Source organism: Pteronotus mesoamericanus, unplaced genomic scaffold (genome assembly GCF_021234165.1).
Source record: "Pteronotus mesoamericanus isolate MK-2021 breed Mesoamerican mustached bat unplaced genomic scaffold, CSHL_Meso_final scaffold_85, whole genome shotgun sequence".
Classification (NCBI taxonomy): Eukaryota; Metazoa; Chordata; class Mammalia; order Chiroptera; family Mormoopidae; genus Pteronotus; species Pteronotus mesoamericanus.
The window spans coordinates 39,972,479-39,997,101 of NW_026555329.1; the positions used below are offsets into that span (position 1 = coordinate 39,972,479).

The following is a 24,623-nucleotide window of genomic DNA, read 5'->3' on the forward strand; positions in this document are numbered from 1 at the left end:
AAATTCTTCTTAATCAGAGATAGTCTAATGTGTGTCTTTCTTGGAGGTGGGAGAGGGGGTTGCTCTTTGTTTAGAAAAAAGTTTGGGGAGCTTGGGGTACTGGAGTAAGAATTCAAAACTTTGATGATGCACAGCAGTCACGCCATTTTGAAAGAGGAACCTGAAGATCACAGAGAGGTTAACAAAGACTGAGCCAGACTCTCAGGGACAGTGTGAACCTTACCTGCCATGTTCCCTGCTATATCCCCAGAACCGACCATGCTAAATACACACAGCATTAATAATTATTAATAATTATTGAATGAATGAGCGAATTATCATTTTCAAAACTAGTACTAACTATCCAGAAACACAGCCTTTTTAAAAAAGCCCCAATGTAGACTCTACTGAACAGTAGATTCACTAAGAGGTCTGGGTAGAAAACTCAGTTCTGTCACCGCAAACTTCAGGCTCCTGATTCTTCATATGCCCAAATGAAATCATGTGTCTCACAGGGATGAAGACAGTTAAGGTGAAAAATGCTGACTAGTCAAGTAAGCTCCTTCTCTTATTGGATTTTAACACAATGGTAGAAACATGCCCTTAGTCCTCATCCCCAATTCAAGCTATTTCATTATGAATGGACTATAAAATTTGTATGTTGATTACTTTCATAGAATAAAAGCACAATGTACAAGGAAAAACCAAACAAGTTTTTATTTTCATATCTCGAAGATTGTTTAACTGATCTGGACACTTTTGATTTTCACAAGTAACATTTATAATTTAGTATCTAACCAGATAATCTTATTAACTGTGAAAATGCAAGTCTTTTCTTAGAAGACTATATGTGGTTTTAAGTAACTTTAAAAAGAAAATTGTACACAAATAGATGCCAGTTAGAAATGGTGAAAAGTAAAAAAAAGTCTGTCATCTAGTTGACAGCACTATGTCAATGTCAATGTACTGGTTCCGGTGTTGCCCTATGGCTGTATAAGATGTCACCACCGTGGTGCCTGGGGGAGGGCTCCCTATGACTCTCTACAATAAGCCTCCTGCTTTGGGGGACGTTAGTATAAGCAGTGCCACTGCACAAGAGACATAGTTTTCTTTTCATTAGGCATTATTTCCCACTTGGTCAGTATTCCACAGAAAAACAATTTGAAACAACTTAAAATGAAATACATGCACAACAGGACCCTTAAAAAAAATGAAGATTGCAGAGCACTGAGAAGTGATAGAGAGGAATTTCACCTGGTATCCACACTGTAATTGACGTAAAGGGTTAAATACATGTAAAATGCTTAGGACTCTGCTGATGCTTACATTCATTTTTAGCTATCATTATGGGTTATTTTGCCCTCCTATGATAACAAGAAGCAGTACAGTTACTCGGGTGAAACAAGAACATTACAGACATAGTAGTCTAAAAAGAACTTGTCATGTGAATCCTTTATAGAAGGAATTTTGATTAACATCCTGGACAATGTCGTTGGGAATTGTTTATTCATAAGAGGGATAGGATTTTATATGGCAATTTTTCTTTAATTCTCCAAGTTGATGTGGGTGAGGGAGAGCCTGAGCACACACCTGGGAGAAGCACAGCAGGGCAGAGCCCTCTGTGTAGGGAGGCTGTATGCGCATTTGGGGATGACTTATTGACTCCTATAATGCCTTTGGAAGTCAGAAGGTAAGCATATGGAGAATGTGTATTTTTGGCAAACAGTTCCCTGTACTGCTTGAAGGCAGATTGGGCCATCAGGGTTCTTTGGGGTGACTACACTGGGGATCCAGAAACTCAGGACAAAATTCACATTCCTGCTAGCAATGAACAGGAAAAAGACCTAGATATCAACCATTCTTCATGATATGTGATATCTCTACATCCTTTGTAGTCAGAAGTGTAATAGAATGTTCATGGAATAATAATAATAACAATATTAGCAATAATTTATTTGGTGTTTATCATGTGCCACACTGTGAGCTAATTACTTCACCTACTTACTTAATTTTTGCAGCAACTCTGTGAGGTGAGTGTTATTTTTCTCCCTATTTTACAAATGGGGAACTTGAATTTGAGAGAAGTAATTTGACCCAAAGCACACAGATAATAAGTGGTAGAGCCAGGATTAGAAGCAAGTCTACAGGACTCTAGAACCAGTGCTCCATACACTACCTCAGAATCATATTAACACCACAAAGAACAATGTATTTACCATTGTCTGGTTTCCTAGAGATCCTATGTTTCCCAGAGTCTGTTGTTATGTTTTTTTATCTGGGTGCTGCAGCGGTTTACAAAGCATTCAACTAAAGTCCCAAAAATTATAGTTCAGGAGAGCTGGACGGAGGAGCAGGAGGACACAGAAAGTCTGTGTTTGGTTGTTTGCTCCAATCCTATGATCTGACAGCTTTGGTCTTGGAGTCAAACCAAACTCTGAGAGCTACAGGGCGGATTCCTAAGAACAGGTTGAGTGACTGGTAGCACCATTCTCTGACTTGGATAGAGGCTCTCAACCTTTAAGAAAATATTCACTTCAGTCAATTCATATTGAAGCTTCAGTGCCAGGGTGTCTTTCTGTCTAAATATTAATTACATTCAGGGCTATGAACATGGGAAGAGTAGAATAGATAAAGTCTTTTGGGCATGTGCATTCCTAACATTCATAAAATGCTACCAGAGGAAAAGTATTTTGGCCCATAGAATATTGGCTGAGAAGAGTACTTCAGAGTGTGCGGTTACTTCATTTTCTCATTTGTTACCAGAGTTTAGAAACCCTGGTCACCCAAGGTCTTTGATTCATCACCCAAAGGAGAGAGATAGCAACCAAAGAAGGAGGGCTGTTACCTTTTGCAGTGGCTCCAGAAGAAATCCAAGGGCCATGATGACAATCAGCACGATGACAGCAGAGAGAATCCCAGCAATCTGTGTAGTTGAAAACACTTCCATCACAAAATCAACTTTTCTCCTCCTTGCACTCCCCAGAGATGAATGCTAGGGTGGTCCTCACAGAAAGGATGCTAAAATACCTGCGTTTTGCCTCCAGTACTCTCCTGAATCGCCGATCTGGAGAGAGCAGTACTTGAGGCAAATCCTTTGAATGATCCAGTAACTACATTACTCAAACCCAAGGCTATTAACTCCTGACAAGAGAACAAGAAGGAATCTTTATTAGAAGCAGCACCATTGATATTGTATACAAAAAAAATATATTATGTAAAATTGCTGAATTGGACCCAGTGGAGGCTGTAAATTTACCTGATTGCCATCAATCGGATAATCGTGTTTGAGGGAATAGACTCTGGCGACCGAAAAGGCCACTGCGAAGCCAACGATTGCAATGCTGAAACTATCTCCGATGGTTTCTTGGACAATCTTCATGTCAGGTGTGATAGGTGACTGAAATCTGAGATTGAAATAATGCAAGTCTGAATGTCACCAACCTACTTATGAACCTTAAATGGCATCTATCTGTCTCAGAGAAAGTCCAAATTCCTTAGCAAAGCCCTGGTCTATACCTTCCCCCCATTTCTGCTTAATCACTACCATTCCCCAGAATTTATGCTTGGGCTATACCTAGCTTTTTGTTTGTTTGTTTGTTTGTTTGTTTCTCAAAAGGGTCACCCATTCTCTCACCTTGGAAGCTTCTAATTTGCTGCTCCCTCTGCTTGAACCATTCCCTGCATCTCCAACCTTCCTTCTAGAAAGTCTTTCCTCATCACCAAGTTAAGGATTAGGAGAGATTTCCTGTGTTTCCCTAACTCTTGATACTTCCCCATCCCAACACGCCCCCGCCCCCTCCAGCCAACTCTCCACCCAGACACCGAACAGAGACCGACTGCTTCACTATTGTGTGACCAGCATTGAACACTCTTCATGGAATATATCAGGTGGTCAATAATTGCTGAGTAAATCAATGAATAAATGAAACCTAGAAAGAATGATGCCTCACTTTGGAGCATGACTAACAAAAATTTAGCACCACCGAAAACTTTGGAATCTGTTATTGTTGAAAAGAAGCAATGCTGCTTGAATTTGATACAGATTGTAAATACAGTCCAATGACAGTGTTATCTGATATGATTTTGCTAGTATAATAAAATTATAATGTATACTTATATATGCATGAGCTACATGCAAAATATCTTAGGTCCCACTTACATTGTTACATTGGGGTAGCAACGTATTGCCCTGCTGCAATGCTTCCCCTAGGTATCCACAGATGCAGGCTTTTTTAGGAAATACAATTGTGAGGGAAGGCAAGCAAGCAAGCCATTTTTGACTATTGATAGCATAACTTTTCATGAAACCCATTAGCAAACACATGGGCTTTGGACTCTGCCCTGTGCTCCACAAAACTGCTAGAGACGACTGTGGTCCTGATGTATCAGGGAAGTGTACAACTCACAAAGGATACTTTTGTGCTTATACTTCATGAACTTAGAGCAGTTAAGTAATATTTACTAACTGTATTATAAACAGTATAAATATCTCAAACTCAAAAGCAATTTAATCAAATGCCCAGCTCCTGTAAAAATCTAAAACTTATTGGAGGTGAGTTAATTGGCTCCATTCAACTCCTTCTTAATTGCTGCTGTTCATCTTTCGTGAATATCTATGTTAAAAATTTTCAGCTCTAATTTTTCAGCTATTATTTTATATCCTGCAGCTACCATGAATCAGAAAGTCAGCTTGGAATACTGTTTATTTATTCAATAAATCTAAAATCGGTGATATAATTAAAATTTGTATTTTATATCAAAGTAACCAGAAGTCAGTTATTACTCTTTTGTTCTAGCTTCTAAACACCATAGACAGAGTGAAAACTTGAGTTCATTGCTTGGCTCTGCTATTTACCTAGCTCCCAGCACCAAGGTAATAGGTGAGTTGGAAGTAAAGCCCAGGCGCTCTGTCTCCCGGGGGTGTCCAACCCGTGGCCCTCAGGCTGCATGCAGTCCAGAATGACTATGAATGTGGCACAACACAAAATCATAAATTTACTTAAAACCTTTTTGTTTTTTTGCTCATCAGTTTTCATTAGTGTTTGTGTATTTAATGTATGGTCTGAGACAACTTTTCTTCTTCCAGTGTGGCCTAGAAACGCCAAAAGGTTGGACACCCCTGCTCTAGAATATGTGCCTACTAGGCTACATGGCCTCTCTATAGAATGTAATGATTAATAAATGTGAATTCCCCCCCTTAATCACCCCACAAATACTGTGGAAAGAGGCCCATTGATATTTAAAATATATTCATGAAGTAAAGTCTCTAAGACTGTAACTCAGCGATGTGTTAAGTTTTTCTTTTCAAAACCCTTCTGATGAGGTCTCCTTTAATTTAACAAAGTATAATTATTTGAAAATTGCAGTGTGGAGAGAAACCCTGGAAACTATCTTTCAGCTTCAGCCTAAATCTTACTTAAAAATATTTTAAATTAAAAGTGCGATTTGAGATTCACCGAGTGTAACACATGAATATCTGGTGATAAAAATATGTTTTTGCCTAAAAATATATGCAACTATATTTGCTTTTAAAAGAAGTTGGCTATATTTAAGTCAGCAATGCATATAAATGCTGATTCATGAAATTCTCAAATACACCTTAAGCTTGGGGAGAGAGGGGAACACAACATTTTCTTGTAAGCAAGTTGGAAGAAATTGATGTTATGGTCAAAGGGCAGAGAGAGGAAAGAGAGCACAACTCTGGACCTCCCTTCACAATCCAATAAATGCAATGGGATCCATTTTCAAATTCCTTGTAAGAATTGGACCTCCCATACCTTTGCAATGGTGAGAGTTTCTCTGGCCTTATTTTGAATTTGATCACAAGAAAGGACAGAGTGTGCCTGAGTGGCCTGCTCACGCAGTGTGCCGGGTATTCCTTCAGTGTCTCTTTTGAACTGTTGGATCTTGGCTCCAGTAACCTCAAACAAAGCACTGCAGATTGTTTATAGTAACTTCTGGACAAGGAAATCTGGTTTCATTTTTTTTTTAATGAGGGAAAGCAGGTTTAATGGCCTAGTTTTCTACTTTCACTACCTTAGTTTCACATGTGTTTGAGTCCCTGATCATCTGGTTTGGAAGTTCTTCCACAAGGAGACACTCTCTTATATTAAGAACTGTAGACCCTCCTTACGTCCTTTGTGGCTCTCTCCTAGAAGGACAGTAATGAGCCTTCTTCGTAAATGCCAGATGCAGGGAAGAGTCTGATCTGGATTACTGCATTTCAGCTGGTTGTCTTCAGCAACTACCTCATACTCTCTAATTAGCACTTGGAGATGCCATCTTAAAGGACACACTTACCCACTTTCCATCTTCCCAACCACAGTCACATTAAACCGGTTTCTGAAGTCAAAACCGTAGGACACACCTGTTGCAATCACAGTCTGCAAAATTGTAAATTTCCCACGTTAGAAATGTGAGATATACCTAAGAGTCTTGCTTTACAAAAAAGACCATTGCCAAAAACCACCCCTTGACCTATTAGGTAAGAATCTCAAGCTCAGGTTTTGCTACTTTAAAAAGAATCCTGAGGCATTTTTATGTTCCACCAGAGTTGAGAATCATGGCTCTAATTAAAATGGGTCTATCAGCTTCTCAGAGATCTTGTCCTCTGCACCAGCCTTGTCTTAAATGGACAGAATAAGCCTGAAATCACCCAAGGAAATTCTTAAATTCTGAATAAAGATAAAACTGTACAAAAATATTATACCCAGAACCTGCAGAGGCGGCATCTGCCCCACTAAAACCTTGCAGATGGTAAGGGCACTTAACATAGAAATATGAGACTAATGAATTATGAAAGAAAGTTTTAAGATCATCAATTACCAGGATGAGTTCAATTGGGATGGGCACCGGAAGTGTGGCTTTGTAGCACTCGTTTATTTCTTTGACCACAAATAAAATGAAGAGGATGATCAAGGATGTCACAAGGTCTGCAATATTAGTCTTCTCTATTTGTGTGAATATGGAATTTAGTACCTAAAATTATAAAAACAAAAAACACTCAAGTGCTATGTTAATATATAATTTGATTATGTTACTCAATTATTTTCAAATAGATAAAAATAGACATTTAAGCAAAAGAACTGTTACAGATTGATAGCTATTCTCTGCTCTGCTCACAAGAAGAGCAGAATAGCATCAACACCACTCTGGTTTAGGGTTACTTATGACATTTTTTCTGGGAATATCTTTGGCTAGTGTCAAATTTTTTTGGACATTTTTCACATGTTTAGAACTGTTCTCTTCTATTCTTGTCTCTTTGGCCATTGTTTTTTTTTTTTTTTTTTTTAATTTCACAACCATCACTATTGCTTTGTCCAGGGTATAACCTCTGATCACTGATAGATTTTCTTAGCATTTACCTCTTACTTCCTGGCCTTTTTTAGGTTAACCCCCCTCACATTTTTTAGTTTACTCTCTGTGTCACTTTTGGAAATGAGTTTCCTGGATATCTGCACTGTGGATAATCTTAAGTCTTGAAACCAGTTTTATTCTATATCCATGGGACTTGGATGGCTCAAGTAGACCTAAACTAGACCTCAAATTACTCCTAGAACAATCCACTTTTAGAATAGCTCTGGATAGCAGTGAGAGAGTGTTGGTTCTAATGTGAAGCAAGTTCTGTCTCAGACTCCCAAAGACTGTCTTGATAGAAACACTAATAAGCCCAAAGTTAGCAAAATGAAAGAAATAACAAAGATCAGAGAGGAATCAAAGAAATAAAGACTACGAAGACAATAGGAAAATTAAACTAAGAGTTGTTTTTTTGAAAAGATAAACAAAATAGACAAACATTTAGCTAGATTCACCAAGAAAAAAGAGACAACTCAAACAAATAAAAATCAGAGGAGATAAGAAAACTTCTCTGTAGGAGAGAAGAATCACTGTCACTGTCCTATTTACATATTGACCAATTTCCTTTTGCTTTATAAACAGGATGTATAAGAATCAGAAGAACTTCAATTCTAAAAGAATGAGACCTGCTTTTTAGAAATAGGAAAGCATTATCACTCAATTAACACATTTCTTTCCAAATAAAATTGAGGAAATTTTAAAAATGGGACAAAACATTAAAGCTTTTTAATAATGTATGTAGTTTTTTTATTTTTAATAATACTTAAGTGTCAAATATAGGAGAAGTGGTACTTTATTTTTCTTGCTCACATTAGCTGTATGGTAGATGTGGTTGATTTTCAGTATTGTTCTCTTTGTCACTAACTTTCTCTTAATGTAAGTAAATTTCACAACCCATGTGTTTCTTGGAAATTGTAGGTAAGCCCCATGGCAAAGGCATTAAAGGGAAGTTCTCCCAGAAACATGAGAGTGAATTTCATGTATTTATTTTTTAAGCAAAAGGAATACTTACTTTAAAAATTGAAAATGGATCAGTGTATGGCGGGACATTCAGCTGAAGAATAAACTTGAGCTGGGAAACCAAAACATGAATAGCAGCAGCTGTGGTGAAGCCACTGATTAGGGATTCAGAGAGATACACCACCATGAATCCGACCTGCAGAACCCCCATGAGCAACTGGGAAGAGAAGGGCAAAGGCCTTTGTTAGTACAGATTAGGAGTGCACCTCAGCAAACTGAAGAATCAGCAAATGAAATAATCAAAATGTAAAGGTTCAGCCAGTACATATGAGTCTTAAAGTAGCATCAGTCCCTGTCTCCTGAAACACCTATCCTCTCCCACCCCATCCCCCAAGGTGGGATGTTACATGCTATTCAAATAGCATGCAGGCCTAGGACACCCCCCCAAAACAGCAGGCTTGAAGTCATTTTAAGTTACACTTTCTAGCTGTTGTAACATGCACAGGTTGGCATCCATTCATATCCCCTCAAACAAGTTGCTTGACTTTTGTAAAAAATAAATAACTGTGTATTGGACATCTGAAGTGTTCAGTTTTGACTGGGAGCAAAAATGGTTAATTGCCCCAAAGCATCAATATTTTGCAATCAGGCGAATGGAAGGATTTTTCTTCCCTTGAATACCTGATCTGCCTTTCCATTCATGTTCCTGGAATGCAGCCAGAGCTGTACACACAAAGGCACTAGGTTCAGAAATGTCTTAGAAAGAACTGATCATGCTGTTTGTCAATAGGGCACACCACTTATATTTTTGTAAAAATTGACTCTTTTTTTTAAGGAAAGGTCTTCACCAATAATATCACTATTCACAAACTTCAGCAACCTCTTGAGGAATCCATGACATTTTCATTCTCAGCAGTGGTGTGACTTGGGAAGGACGCTCAAAGTCCCCCTATAAACCTCTTCAACTTTTCCCAAATCTTCAATAAGGACAGTCCAAAGTCTGTAACCCCAATCCCTTCCAGCTAGATTACAGTCTCTGAGGAGTTAGAAAGAAAGAAGTTACAAAGCTTCCAGTTTTACTCTTTCTTGCATGTAGTTATGTTTAGAGACTATATTGAATTCAGCATCTCACTCCTCACCACGTGTCTGTCTGTTCCCACTTTTCCTTTCTCTAGACCCACACTCACTCATCTTTGCAATGTGGATCTTTCCCTGGTTGTGGCAAGTTAAATTATTTCCCATTGCCAGGAAGGAGGGCTACGAAACAAATGGGAGGGTGGGGAGGGGCTGCAAGAAGGGAAATCAGAGAAAAGTGCACAAGTCAGGGAAAGCAGATTGGGGAGGGTAGATTACATGAGAAGGTGCTCACCTGAAAGATTCCAGAAAAAACTGTGACCGTTGCAGCCACCATCACCTTATAGTCATCTAGTGATGGACCTTCATTACTCGTTGAGTTATTAGGGAAATCCATAGCAACTGTATTGGCCATTGGGGTTAATCTCGAAACTGTTGCTCCCACCATGATACTCAGAACTGGAAATGGACCTAATTAACAGAGGGTGAGTTGTGGTCAATAAATGTCTCCCTAATGCACAATTGTCTTTCAGTTCTAATTTTTATAAGAAACTATGACTCTTCGCCTGGGTTATGCACAATTTGAAATTGATACAATGTGTTGCTAATGGAATTCATAAAGAAAAGGCAGCATGAGCATTAATTAGTCTAGAAATTCACTTACCTGCAGATATGTGTCTAGAAGTACCCAAGAAAAAGTAGACTATGACTGGGAAAAAGGCTGCATATAACCCATAGCTTGGAGGGATGTTGACGAGCAGACCATATGCTAAACCTATAAATACACAAACATTGGGGTCTTTATTTTATGCAAGGGGAATCATAGGAGTTCTCATTAGATCCTTTAAACATTTAAAATTGTATCCAAATATAAGTTACTTTATTAACTCAAAATTATCAAAGATGTAAATGTAAGTACTAAAAACTATAAAACTCTTGGAAGAAAACATAGGTGTAAATCTTTATGATCTTGGATTTCTTAGAAATTATACCTACAGTATAAGCAATCAGATTAAAAACAGATAAAATTGGCTTCACCAAAAAATTTTAAAGTGTGTTTCAAAGGATATTATAAAGGAAGTGAAATGATGACCCATAGAATGGGAGAAATTATTTGCAAATTATATCTTGATAAGGGTCTAGCATCCAGAATATATAAATAACCCTTGAAACTCAACAATAAAAAGATAAATGGTCTAATTTTAAAATGTGCAGAAGGACTTCCAGTCAAGATGGCAGCATAGGTAAACACGGCTTGCCTCCTTGAACAACCACATCAAAATTACAACTAAATTATAGAATAGCCATCACTCAGAACCATCAAAAATCATGTTGAACGGAAGTCTGAGAACACAAAATCAAAGAAACCACATCCAACCAGAATGGTAGTGGGGCAGAGACGTGGAATGGGCTGGTCCCACATCCATGTGTAGTGGACAAAAATTTGGGAGGGATATCTCAGGAGTGAGGTGTCTAGCCCGACAGCAGGCACCCAAGCCCAAGGTTCCAGTTCCAGGAAGGTAAATCCCCATAACTACTGGCTGCAAAAACCAGCAGGGATTGAGTTGGTAGAAGAAACTTCTGGAGACTAAGCGGTTCCTTTTAAAGAACTCACACTTAGCAAATGATGCTTACTAAGCACCTTCTGAGCTCCAGCACCATGGTAACAGCTTGAAAGCCACCAGTGTCATACAGGGAGGAACTGGATTGTCTGGCATCAAGGGAAGAGCTAGGGGACAGCTTTCTTCCAGATGGTAAGGTGGGCGGAGACCATTTTACCTTTTCTGAACTCTCCCACCACAGAGCTACAGAGCCAGCAGATGGGTGCCATAGGTGGGACTCTATCATCCTGGCTAACACTGTTTGCCCCAACCTGGAGATCCCCTGAGACTATGTTCCACCCAACTTACAAGCCCACCCAAGCTGTTAACAGTGATTTTCCATAAAATGGCTGGTTTTGCCTCATGCTTCACAACTTATTAATCCTCTCAAATAAGCAGCAGCCAGCCTGAGTGAGCCCCCAGCCCCCATACCTCTTGCTAAGTGGCCCAAGGCCTGGCACTAGCTGCAGCCAGCCTAGATTCACAGCTGGGCTTTGCCTGGGAATCTCCAAGCCCAGAACAAGTAGCAGCCATCTCAAATTGCTTCATAGCTCAGGCTGGGTGGCCACAGGCAGAACACAGGTAGGGACTGAACTTGTCCTGCACTACCCAGGAAAACCTAGAGCCTGTGCACCCAGTAGATAGCTACAGAACACATTAGAGCACCACTGCCCTGCCCTTGCACAGCTTATCCTCTTTGGAGGGTGGAGGTGGGTGGTCAGTGGTCACAGCCAGTCCTTGCTGCTGATTGGCCTGGTAAATCCCTCCCATTGACCTGTCAACAGCTATCAATGCTTAACAAGAAGTGGAGTACTCTGCCTACATGAAGGGTGTGCCTTGAGTACCCAGGCTCGAGGAGGGGAGACTGTGCCACTGGACCCTACAGAACATAAGGCCACACTACCAAGACAGGGAGTCATAGTAGCTTTACCTAACACATAGAAACAAACACAGAGAGGCTGCCAAAATGAGGAGACAAAGAAACATGGCCCAAATCAAACAACAGATCAAAGATCCAGAGAAAGATCTAAAGAAAATGGAAATAATCTATCAGGTGTAGAGTTCAAAACACTGGTTATAAGGATGCTCAAGGAACTTAGTGAGGACCTCAACAGCATAAAAATATCCAGTCAGAAATGAAGGATACACTAATGAAATAAAGAACGATTTACAGGGAAACAACAGTAGAGTGAATGAAGGTGAGAATCAAATCAATGATTTGTAATATAAGGAAGCAGAATAACAAAAAGAAAAAAGAATCCAAAAGAAAATGAGGATAGTGTAAGTAGCCTCTGGGACAACTTCAAGCATTTCAATATTCACATCAAAGGGCTGCCAGCAAGAGAAGAGAAAGCAAGAAATTGGACATCTAATTGAAAAAACAATGAAAGAAAACTTCCCTAATTTGGTGAAGGAAGTAGACATGCAGTTCCAAGAAGCACAGAGAGTCCCAATTATGATGGATGCAAAGAGACCCACTCCAAGACACATCATTATTAAAGGCTGAAGTTTAAAGATAAAGAGAGAATCTTAAAAGTAGCAAGAGAAAAGCAGTTAGTTACCTACAAGGGAGTTCTCATAAGACTGTCAGCTGATTTCTCAAAGGAAACTTTGCAAGCTAGAAGGAATTGGCAAGAAATATTCAAAGTCATGAAAAGCAGGGAACTACAACCAAGTTTGCTCTACCCAGCAAAGATATCATTTAGAATAGAAAGGTCAATAAAGAGCTTTCCAGACAAGGAAAAACTAGTGTTAAAGGGACTTACTTAAGAAAAGGAAGATCAAAACTGAGCAATATAATGGCAATAAATACATATCTATCAACAATTGAATCTAAAAACAAACCTAGCAAACAAGAAGAACAGAGACAGAATCATGGATACAGAGCACATTTTAATGGTTGTCAGATGGGAGGGGTGTGTGTGGGACTGGTTGAAGAGGTGAGGGGATTAAGAACTACAAATAAGTAGTTACAGAATAGCCATGGGGATGTAAAGTACAGTGTAAGAAATGGAGTAGCCAAAGCACTTATATGCATTACCCATGGACATGAACAATGGTGGAGGGATTGCTTGAGGGAGTGGGATAGCTACATGGAGGGGGCTTGGAAGAAAATTTGGGACAACTGTAATAGCATGATCAATAAAATATAATTAAAAAAAGAAAAAATAGAAATAAAAAAGTGTAAAAAATTTAAATAGACACCTCACAAAGATATACAAATCTCCCATAAGTAACTGAAAAGATATTCAGTATCATCAGTCACTCAGGAAACACAAATCAGAACCACAACATGATACCATTTTATACTCATTACGACAGTTAAAATAAAAAAGGCAGACAATAACCAGCTTTCACCATGATGTGAAGAGATTTGAACCCTCATATGCTACTGGTGGGTTACCATATGGCACAGTAATTACACTCTTAAGAGAATTGAAACATACATTCCCACAAAACTTGTACATGGTGTTCATTCCTAATAGCCACGAAGTAGAAACCAAAGCAAACCAAATATCCGTTAACTCATGAATGCATAAACAAAATGTGGTCTATCCATACAATAGAATATTATTCATCCATAAAAAGGAATGAAGCATCCATACATGCTGAAACCTGGATGAACCTTAATAACATTATGCTAAGTGAAAGAAACCAGACGCAAAAGACCACACATTCTGTGAATCTATTTATACGAAGTGCTCAGAATAAGCAAATCCACAGAGACAGAGAGTTGTTGCAAGCGGGGGTGGATGGAGCAGGGAATGGAAAGTGACTGCCAATAGGCAAGAGATTTTTGGGGTAATTGTGGTGGTAAAAATATTCTGGAATTAGATGTGATGGTTGCATAATCTTGTGACTATACCAAAAAACAAACAAACACTGAATTGTACACATTAAGAGAATGGATTTTATAATAGATAAATTATCTCTCAAAGAAATGTTTACCTTGCAGTACACACACCAGCCCTGTGCTGATCCCAGAAACAATGTCACTGAGTAGCCACTCCTTTACCCGGTATGCTGGTAGCCAAGAAGCTATGGGGAGCAGAGAGAGGGCAATTCTCCTGGCCTTTTCTGTAGAACAACTAAAAACATTGAAAGCCACAGGTCAGTTAATATCAAATTTTCATTTACTACCTCATTGTAGATGGAAAATTGGTAACAATAATAATATATTAAAGAATAAACTAGTGCTTTCACTAACTTTCCCATGAACAGTCACTTCCTTACCTATATCAATTGCCCCCTGGCCACAACCAAATAATTTTTAAAAAGAAAAATGCTGCTTTTCTTCAGCCGTAAAAGACCTTATTTGTAATCCTCAGCTTGAATTGTTCTACTTTTCCATTGAGAATGTTCCTCTGTCCTCATCTATTAGTCCTGTGATATGGAAAGACTGTGTTGAGAGCTGAGATGGTGTCCATTTCAGAGTCGACCTTTCCAGCTCTGGCAGGGAAGTTTGGAAAGCAAAGATAAGGAGACTCTGAAAGTTATGGGCTAGAGCCAGAAAGGAGAGCTTGAACATCTGAAAATTTAGGAGAAAGTGTTGCATTTATTTCTAATGCCAGTATCTTAAAAAAAAAATATCTCTTACCTACAGCACACTTTGAGATGATCCAGAAATGTCTTATGATATCTGTGTTTCTTCTTATGTTCTTCCCCAAAAGCATTTGCAGAATACACTGGCCTGGCCACAATGTACTGATTTCCAATGGGTTCGATCATTTTGCTTCCTCTGAAGGCTGTGGTCAGTGGAAGACCTTTGGAACGATGTGGCAAACCCTCTTCTTGCCTTTAGCAGGTAAAAATGCCAGAAACCAAATGGAGCTTGCTTCTTAAATAACTCGGAGATAATGTGATGCAATTTACAGATGAGTGAGCTCTGGACTGAATGTTACCACCTTTTGAGATCAAAAGAGGCAGGATTAAGGGACCTGGATTGTGCTTTCAGACAGTGATATTCCAAAGAGCTGGACATGGCTCCTTTGGGTAAGTACACAAGAACTTTTATTTATTTATCTTTAAAAGACCACCAAAAAGCAATAGAAATTGACTCAGTTTACTAATCTGTGAGTGTATTTTTCACTTGTCAAGTAAGATCTCCTCAAGAAAAGGAATTTTAATTTTTTTTTCTAGAAACATTTTCAAAGTTACAGCGTTTTGAGTACTGGGACAGATTATATTTAAAGTCTACTTATTCCCCCTAACTCCAGTCACGGCTGTTCTGTTTTACCCATCAGAATTTTTGTAATACTTTAGCAAATGCTTTTAATGTGTGAAATTCAAGAATATTTCTCATTTAAGTTATGTTTCTATTGTTCCTGGCAGTTGAATAGAGTTTTACAATTTATAGTTGAGGAAACTGGCACAAAGCATTACTTGGTTACAAAGTTCACCAGGGATGAGATCTTTTAAAGGAAAGATCTTGGGCAATTTACTTAACCTCTCTGAGTCTCAGCTACGGAATTGGGATAATAATACTCAATTTTATAGTGATTTTGAAGATTAAATGAGAATGCTTTCAAAGCATCTAGCTTGTGCCTAGCACACAATACACATTCACTAAATGCTAATTATTCTATTTGCATTTTCTGCACAAGGTGTATAAATTTTTTATTCTTATCTCAATCTATTATATTTAAAAGATCAATTTTGCAAGACCTTTTAATGCACATTACCTATTTAGCCCTCACAATTTTTTGAGGCACTAACAATTATTATTATTGTTGTTTTCTTCTTACAAATGAGAAAATAATAGCACATTCCTCTCCTCTTTTCTACTCTTAGTACAAAAATTTAAGTATTTTTCTCAGGCTATACAGCTAGTAGAGTGCCAAAATGCTACTTCTGTTTTCAGACTTCTTTGATATTTCTTCTTCAATATGCAGCTCCTTTACTGTCCAATGTGAACATAATTAAAGAACATTCAACTATTAGTGTTTTGCCCTGTTATCTTCCCTGACCATAATCACAATTATTAATTGAATTATCTCGAACTAGACTGTACCTTGTTACACGGTGCTGTCTCATAGCTCAGGGATTTTCAGCATGTTTGCAGAGCTCAAGTTATAACAAGGAATCAGACACAAGCCTCAACTTCTGTCCCCACCTGACCTTTCTTTGACCACCCATTTCTCTCTCCAACCCCATTCCCTAGCCTCCTTCTTTCTGCAGACGTTCTCTGACCATGATATAAGGTTTCTTGCTCACCCTATGGCTTGGCCTCCAGAATTTAAGTCCCTTTGAGCATTGTTATGACTGTTAACTTAGACTCCCTTACCTATTATTTTTGACCCTCCTCCCACCTCAAGCTGTTTGTTCTCCCTGCTTCTCGTCTCTTTCTCCTCTTCCATCCCTTCACCCCCAGTTCCAGGTGTCATAGCTCACTACGTACATAGTACTTCCCACTTTTAGAAAAACTTGGACATGAGTTAGAGTTAGCTTATTTATTGCTGTGCATAGCACAGATTTTTGTCCTGATTTGCCAATTACTAACAGTATGGTTGGAGCATTAACACTTAAGATTGAATCCACGTTAATGACTCTTGACACTTTAGCACTTTTGGCAAAGGCTATCTGGGGTGTCCTTCAAGTACAGCTTTAGTCCTGTGAGGAATCCAACCTAGCCGACATTAAGGTAAAGAAGACTCAGATACTATGCCTTTTATTTCTGTCAGATGCTGTCATGAAAAGACAAAAAAGATTCTACTATTTTGTTGCTTTACTCATATTTTCACCAAGCTGTTCATAAAAACTCATTAGTTCTCTTTTTAAAGAAAGATCTTAAAAGTACTTCTTTTCTTCCTTTTGTTGCTTATGCTTTCTCCCTATTAAGTCACAGTCTAATTTTTTTTGCTAGTGACAAAGATGGTAGAAACAACTTCATTTCTATTAAGCTTCCTTCCCCGAGGATGCCCATGGCTGGCTCTTTAGTGGGCTCCATCATACCTCCAGCTACATGAAAGGCCTGAACTCTGGCCATCCTGCCACAGACTGGAAAAGGCCTCCTTCTCCTCACACCAAGAGCTGAATAAAAGGTGAGTGCTCAGCACAGGATTTGGGGCAGCTTACAAAATCTTTTCAGAATTGGAGACAGAGAGAGAGAGAGAGAGAGAGAGAGAGAGAGAGAGAGAGAGAGAGAGAGATATTCCTAATGGCTACATCCTATCTTGTGGATTTTCCCTTGCTGCCTTCCTGCTCCCCAAAGCTATTGCCCATATTCTTCATGGACTGACAACCTGAACCACTGAATCAACTGCCCTTTGGTGACTCTGCTTAGAGAAGCTCCAGGTAGTCATAAATTGATGTCATTCTCCATTTTATCACTTCAGGGTTTACCAAGAATGACCTATATTACTTAGGAATTAAAAAAATGAATTTCTTAACTTAAAAAAAAAAACATGAATGAGTTACCTTTCCCCCAGAAATTCTTGGAAAAATTTTCCTTCATTCCTAGAATAACAATTCCAGTTTCAAATATTATACCCATGTTAATGTATACCTTTTCATGTCCTGTTTGATCTTTCTTTGTGCTTCAAATTTCTCTCTGGGTTCGTTACGGTATCAGTGGCTTTGGGGGGATTTAAATTCATTCTCAGGGACCTTTCCTCCTAATAGTTTTAGAATTCTAAGCTTTGTTTGTATGTATTCCAACTATTATTTCCTTTCCTATGATGTGTTCTTCTTAATTTTTTGGTTTATTCCCTCTCTCTCTCTCTCTCTCTCTCTCTCTCTGTCCTAGGGCTTAGGCATACACATTTATCTTTCTCTGCTTTTCTTTGTTCCTTTTCCTGAGCAGAAATTTAATTTTGGGATTAGTTTCTGAAGTTCAGTTCTTTTTCAATTTAACTATTCTAGTTTATTAAGAACTTGATATTTCTAGGGATTAAGACGGGCACAGGCATACCCTTCTTCCTCTGCCGGCTCCACCCAACTCCAACCTGCAGGCCAACCAGCAGGCAAACACTGCCTGGCTCTGGCCAGCCCCACTCCATTGAGAAGTTTCTTATGTTCCTGACCTTTCCACTCCTCAGCACTTACCTATTCAGTGCTCTAGTCTTTCAGGGGTCTGCCCTTTCAGCTGGAAAACAACTTTGAGCCAACATGCTCGGAAGCAATGCTAGTATTTGTCTTTCATTAGTGATAATTTCAAACCAGGAGGCAAGCTGGTGTGCAGAGTGTTTCCCAGCCTGTCCCCTTCTTGGTAGATACACCCACAACATTCACAAGGTGAGTCTTTAGTAACTGTAGTCCTCAATAGGGTCTCTAAATATCCCCATTACAGTCAATGGGAAGCAGAAGTAAGCCAGCCCTCTTTCATGAGTTGGTTCCTGAACAATGGGAAATGTATTGATAGCTATAGTTGGGGGATGGGTAGGAAAATAAGCATAATGATTGCTCCAGTGAGCACCTTGAGAGGGACCCCCAATCAATAACCGAAGGGGAACCAAAACTCAAGGGCACCAAACTCACATTCTGGTTGGTGTCGGGCTGGACTGAAGCAGGCAGATGATGGTACTAGAACTTGAGAGGGCCAAAGGGTGATTAGGAGTAACTGGGCTGGTGGTGGGGTATGGTGGAGCTGGGTGGAAAGGATATCAGTGCAGATGCTGGTGAAGAGAGGTCAGAAGAGGTCAGGGTTGGGGCAGGCCATAATTGCCAGTTAAATCCTATCATTCCTGTGAGCTTTATTCACTCTTGAAACACAGCAGGGTAAGTAATTAATTAAGCTATGTTATATATGTAAACCTGAACTAAGTAGCTATTTCCTTGGGAGAAATAAAGGATCATTTAGAACATAAAAAACATGGTTGTTTTATCCTATCATTTAGTGATGATCCTTTGAAAACTATCAGCGTCTCGCAAACCCAGCTTGTTTCTGAAGTCATAGTCTTTCTGGGGAGAGGGGAGAGGCTGACACAGAAGGTGACTAAAGGTGATGGGATGGAGGTGAGGATCCTCAAAGTATGGAGGCAGTTCCTCCAATGAGTCCCAGGGCAAGATGATTAAAGAAAAAGGTTTGGATTACTTTTAACCAAAATAATATGGATAATTAACGCAACTGTAGTTCAGTGTCCATAATGGGCAAGAAATAATATGTCTCGCATTGCTTTTTTATAAAGTCTGTTTGACAATTTATAGTGGTCTTATAACCTCTTCTAGGAACTTAGTTATAACTTTATCTTTGTTATCTTAGGAAATGAGCAAAATCATGTTTAAGGGATAATGATTCAAAAACTGGAACAAAAGACATTGTTGGACAACTTCAGAGAAATGTTAAGATGTGCCATAGTGAGGAGTTTCAGACCCAATAGGTTCACAAAACAATGAAGATAGTCACTTGATTTTCTGGAAGGCTTTGTGGTTTTCTAAGCACTTTCACTTTTCCCTTTAAGTGTTGAACTGTAACATAGATGAAGACGGTGGGCATTATCACCAACTTACAGATGAAGAAATTGAGATCAAAGATGATAAATAACTTCCCAAGTCTCACAGCTAACAAGTGACAGAGCGGGGACAATAAACTAGTTTTTGTGAATGATTGTTTTCAATATACGCTCTTCTTTGTCATGTCGTATGTGTGTGTGTGTGTGTGTGTGTGTGTACATTAGTCTGATCTCAAGAGAGAAAAGGCGAGAGAAAGGGCATGAGAACTAAACTCCAGGTGAGACCTTCAGTGCTCTTGACCTTGAGCATAAGAACCCCGCCACCCCTTTATGCCCTTACTTTCAACATTTCATGCGCAAAATGTGAACTTGGGTAGCCTGGAGTTTTATGCTTGTATTGAAATGGTTTATTCTCTCCTTTGTTTACTCTCTTTGTTTATTCTCTTTGTTTATTCTCTCCTTTGTTTATTTTCTCCTTTGTTAAAATGGTTTATTCTCTCCTAACAAAGTAAAACAGAGGCCAGAGGAGGGTCTTCTTTTTTGCTTGGAGAACCAAGGCTTCCATTATGCAGAGAGGCTGGACTAAGTTATTACTTAGTTATTGTACTAATTTTAAAAAGTATCCATTCTTTCCCTGCCAGGTGGCTTAGTTGGTTGGAGCATTGTCCTGATATGCCAGGGTTGTGGGTTTAGTCCTCAGTCAGGGCACATACAGGAATCAACCAATGAATTCATGAGTGAATGACTAGAACAACAAATTGATGTTTTTCTCTCTCTTTCTCTCTCTCCCCCTCATCCTCTCTCTCTTTAAAGTCAATCAACAAATTAAAAATTTCATTTTTATTTTTGAACTGTTTTATTTCATACTGGAATATGAGTTATTTGATAGATATTGAGACATTTGTTCATTTATTTATATACTTATTCATTTATTCACATGGAGCATGCAAGGTATAGTAATCCACTGTAAACTACTTGTTTCTGAAATCAAATAGTTGTTCCCAATTTCTCAGTAGGAATGATCTTTTTGCAGCCAACTTTCACTACACTGTTTCTCTGAATGACAAAGTTACTTTGAAAAAAAGAATTATTTGGTCCAAAGATTTCATACAGTTTTTCTCACTTGCACTTTTAAAGAATGTTGTGTGATCTTTTCCTGACATTTTAAAGAATGAAATAAATTTCATCTTGTTAGGACTGGCAATCTGTGGGATAAATACCCCTGCATGGTATACAGTTGATCCTTGAACAACATGAAGGTTAAGGGCACCAAATCTGCATATAACTTTTGCTCCTCCAAAATTTAACTACTAATACCCTACTGTTGATCAGGAGCCTTACCAATACATAAAGTCAATGAACACATATTTGTATATATAGTGTATACTATATTCTTACAATAAATATAGAGAAAATATTATTAAGAAAATTTTAAGAAATAGAAAATACATTTATAGTATTTATTGAAAAAAAATCCACACATTAACTGTACCCACACAGTTCAAAGCTGTGTTTTTCAAGGGACAATTGTAATATTACTTGTGGCATATGGCACTCTGCTACTTTCCAGTGACAATTTATCTCTCTTCTTTTTTACTGTCTCTGTTCTTGCTTCTATTCCCTTTTTTCCTCCCCCCCTTTTCCTTCTTGGACTTTTTGGGGTATCTGGCTGGTAAATCCCTCATTTCTGGACCAAAAGGCTTTTTGCAATACCTAATAACAGATGATTCTAGTTACTGGAAAAATCTTTCCTAAAAGCTTGTCTTATTTGCCAAGGTTTGGAACAAATATTTTACCTATAAAGTCAGATTTGGGTGCAGAATTAAAGGAATTATGTGAACAATTAAGGCAAAAACCTCTTCTATCTTTGTAAAAAGCTACTAAAGCCTTAACAATGCATACAATCATTTACTTGGTCAAATCAAATTTCACTCAAATATTTACTTCACATTGCCAGGGCTCCATACATACATTTTTAGCCTATTGTTCTAAATAAGTTTTGATCAGACAATGTACCATTTTCAAGAAACAGAAAACGAGTTTGAAGAAAATGATCATAAATTTGGTTCCTACCTGATACACGCTCAGTGTAGCACTTCAGCAACAGTGACTAATTTCTGATATAAAGCAACCCGGTTCTAAAGACAAGTGTCCATTCACTTAAAGCTATAGCCTTTGAATGCATCCATATGTATAAGGATGCCTGTATATAGAATATGTAAGTCAGTTGAGAAATTATGATTCTGTCAGCTTTAATAATTAACTTTCATTAACTTTTACAACAATGAAAAGACTCCAATGTGGTCTTGACCTTTGAGACTATGATCAGCAGAAGGGATGATAACAGCTTCCTCAGGTTCCTTGTGAGATTACACCACTCATTGCACTTCTGTGTGTGTGTGTGTGTGTGTGTGTGTGTGTGTGTGTGTGTGTTTGATTGATTTGCAGAGATTTGCGTGTGGAAAAAAAATCTTGGAAAGAGATCTCTCTGACAAGTTACTGACCAGTTCAGAGATGTTGCTTCTTGGCTGGATGACTCTACAGGACTCTCAGGAGCTGCACGAGAATGCCCTACACGTTAACTCCTGGTATGATAAAGCCCCTTGTCAGGGAGCTCTCCCAACTCTAGGCAACAAGATTCTTGACTCTAATTCCTGCCCCTCTGCCCCCTAGTATTACCGCTAAGGGCAGTAAACACTTTGTTACTAATGCCAATGAATACTTTGCATCCTCAACTTAACGTTTTAGCATTTAACCTGATGAAGACTGTTCTTGGAAATCTCTTTTAAAATGTTAAAAAAAAAAATTTTTTTTACCACACTTCTCCTTATTTTTCACCTCATACTTCTCTGCTAACTTTTCCTCTATCCAAACCTGGGCTCCCTTTTCTTCTCTCTCTCTCTCTCCCCCCCCCTGTACCCTAAGTAAAGAGTTCAATGGTTTCCAATGACTTTCAGGTCCCTAACTCCAGCCCTCTGGATCCATATATTGAACTGCCTGGATGCCCAGAGCCATCTAATTCTTGACATATTCAAATATGAACTCTTAGTCTTTCTCCCCACATGTGTATCCACTCTAAATTTTATCATTCCAGTACAGAACTCCTGCCTCTACTCATGTCAGAAACCTGGGAATCATCCTTGACACTTCCTCTTACAAATACTCTCCTACACCCAGACAGTTCATCATCACCAAATCCTGTTGATTCCACCTCCAAAACATATCACAAAGCCATTGCGTTTCATCTCCACTCTTGCTTCCCTTGCCTAAACTATCACTGTCTCTCACAATAGCCACCTTGCCACACTTCTTGCTTCCTCTTTTAACCCTTCTAGTGTCTTCACCATCTAATAGTAAGAATGATCTATTCATGCCTGTTTTCTTCATGAAGCCAAGGTCAATTCTTATAATATTGAATACAAGGCCTCCAAAGTCTTGCATGATATCTCCCTATCCAACTCTCCAGCCTCATCTGGCCCCTCTTTCACCATTGTTTTCTCCGTTCTAGCCACTGTGCTTCTTTGGAGTCCACTGCATTTGCGAGTTCCTTTCAGGCACTCTGTTTCCTCTGCTAAAATGCTCACCAACTTCCCTCTCTGTCTGGCTCTTACTTAGTTTCAATGTAACTTCCTCAGAGCTAGCTCCTTTGAACCCCAATCTAAATTAGCTCCTCTTGTCACATTTCCTTAAAAACATTCTTTACTTTTCTAAAATAGAATCATAATTTCAAAATAAACTATTATTTTTGCAACTACGTGTTTAATGGTTGGCTCCCTTATTAGAATGAAGCTCGATATAAGCAAGGAGCTTGACTGTCTTATTAAATACTGTATCCCCAGTACTTAGAATGAATCTATCACAGAACTGGTCAAGTGACTGTTAAATGAATGAATTAATTATATTTGATATAACACAATTCCGAAAGAATTTGAACAAGGCACTGATTTGTTCTAAATTAATCTAACCTGTGTTATTAAATCTGGCTCAAACATACCAACTGTGTAATTGAATTAGCTGTGGCATGATTTAAAGCATATAATACTACTTTTAATTTTTTAAAACAAATGTATAGTATTTATTTAGGAGTATTGTGCATTGATCACATTATGTTTTTAGGTTTGGTTGCTGAAAGAACTGGAAAATAATGTGTATGAGGTAGAATCTCAGAAACACTGATCAGATTAAAAATGATTTCTTTTAAAACAAATAAGAGAGTTTTGCAAGGTTAATAGAATACGAGATAAACAAAGACAAATCAAAAACAGCCCTATCTACTAACCACAACCAAATAGAAAACATAATAGAATGAAAGATACCATTGGCAATAGCAAAGATAAGTAGGAATAAATCTTATTTAAACACATACTACTTTCCAGGTGATTACTCCATTATTTAGTTGCAATTCCGGTTTGGTTTTGGGAGGAGGTCAGCGTGACTCCCATTCACTCCTCCGCCATCTTCCAAGTTATATGGGAAAATATATTCACTAATGATACATCAGATAGAGGTTTGATCTCCAAGATATATAAAGAACTCATTTGACTCCACTCCAAGAAGACAAATGATCCAATCAAAAAATGGGCAAAGGACCTGGGCAGACGCTTTTCCAAGGAGGAGATACAGAGGGCCCAGAGGCATTTGAAAGGATGCTCAGCATCACTAGCCATCAGAGAAATGCAGATCAAAACCACCGTGAGGTACCACCTCACACCGGTCAGAATGGCCATCATAAACGGATCAACAAACAACAGGTGCTGGCGAGGCTGTGGAGAAAAGGGAACACTAGTATACTGTTGGTGGGAATGCAGACTGGTGCAGCCACTGTGGAAAGCAGTGTGGAATTTCCTCAAAAAGCTGAAAATGGAACTGCCTTTTGATCCAGGGATTCCCCTGCTGTGACTATACCCTAAGAACACCAAAACTCCAATACAAAAGAACCTATGCACCCCAATGTTTATAGCAGCACAATTTACAATAGCCAAGTGTTGGAAGCAACCTAAATGCCCATCAGTAGATGATTGGATCAAAAAATGATGGTACATATACACAATGGAATACTACACAGCAGAAAGAAAAAAAGAACTACTAAACTTCATGACAGCATGGATGGAACTGGAGGGCATTATGCTAAGCGAAATAAGCCAGGGTGCGAAAGACAAATACCATATGATCTCACCTATAAGCGGAACCTAACCAACAATACAAAGATGCAAGGAAAATAAGACCAGGAACACTGAAAGGAAAAGAAATCAACAGAGACAAG

At 38.6% G+C, this 24,623-nt stretch overlaps 1 protein-coding gene across 1 annotated transcript in view; it reads right to left on the reverse strand.

The window, feature by feature from the left end:
- The window catches only part of SLC26A3 (solute carrier family 26 member 3), a 29,635-nt gene extending 14,936 nt beyond the window's left edge, over positions 1-14,699 (reverse strand). Inside the window, exons 1-10 of the mRNA XM_054564595.1 lie at positions 14,569-14,699; positions 13,920-14,059; positions 10,034-10,144; positions 9,665-9,840; positions 8,348-8,512; positions 6,805-6,957; positions 6,280-6,362; positions 3,236-3,383; positions 3,007-3,120; positions 2,825-2,902 (exon numbers count right to left, since the gene is read on the reverse strand). Coding sequence (XP_054420570.1) covers positions 2,825-2,902; positions 3,007-3,120; positions 3,236-3,383; positions 6,280-6,362; positions 6,805-6,957; positions 8,348-8,512; positions 9,665-9,840; positions 10,034-10,144; positions 13,920-14,059; positions 14,569-14,699 — 1,299 coding nt within the window. The remainder of the gene's footprint in view (positions 1-2,824; positions 2,903-3,006; positions 3,121-3,235; positions 3,384-6,279; positions 6,363-6,804; positions 6,958-8,347; positions 8,513-9,664; positions 9,841-10,033; positions 10,145-13,919; positions 14,060-14,568) is intronic.
- Positions 14,700-24,623: the final 9,924 nt, after the last annotated feature.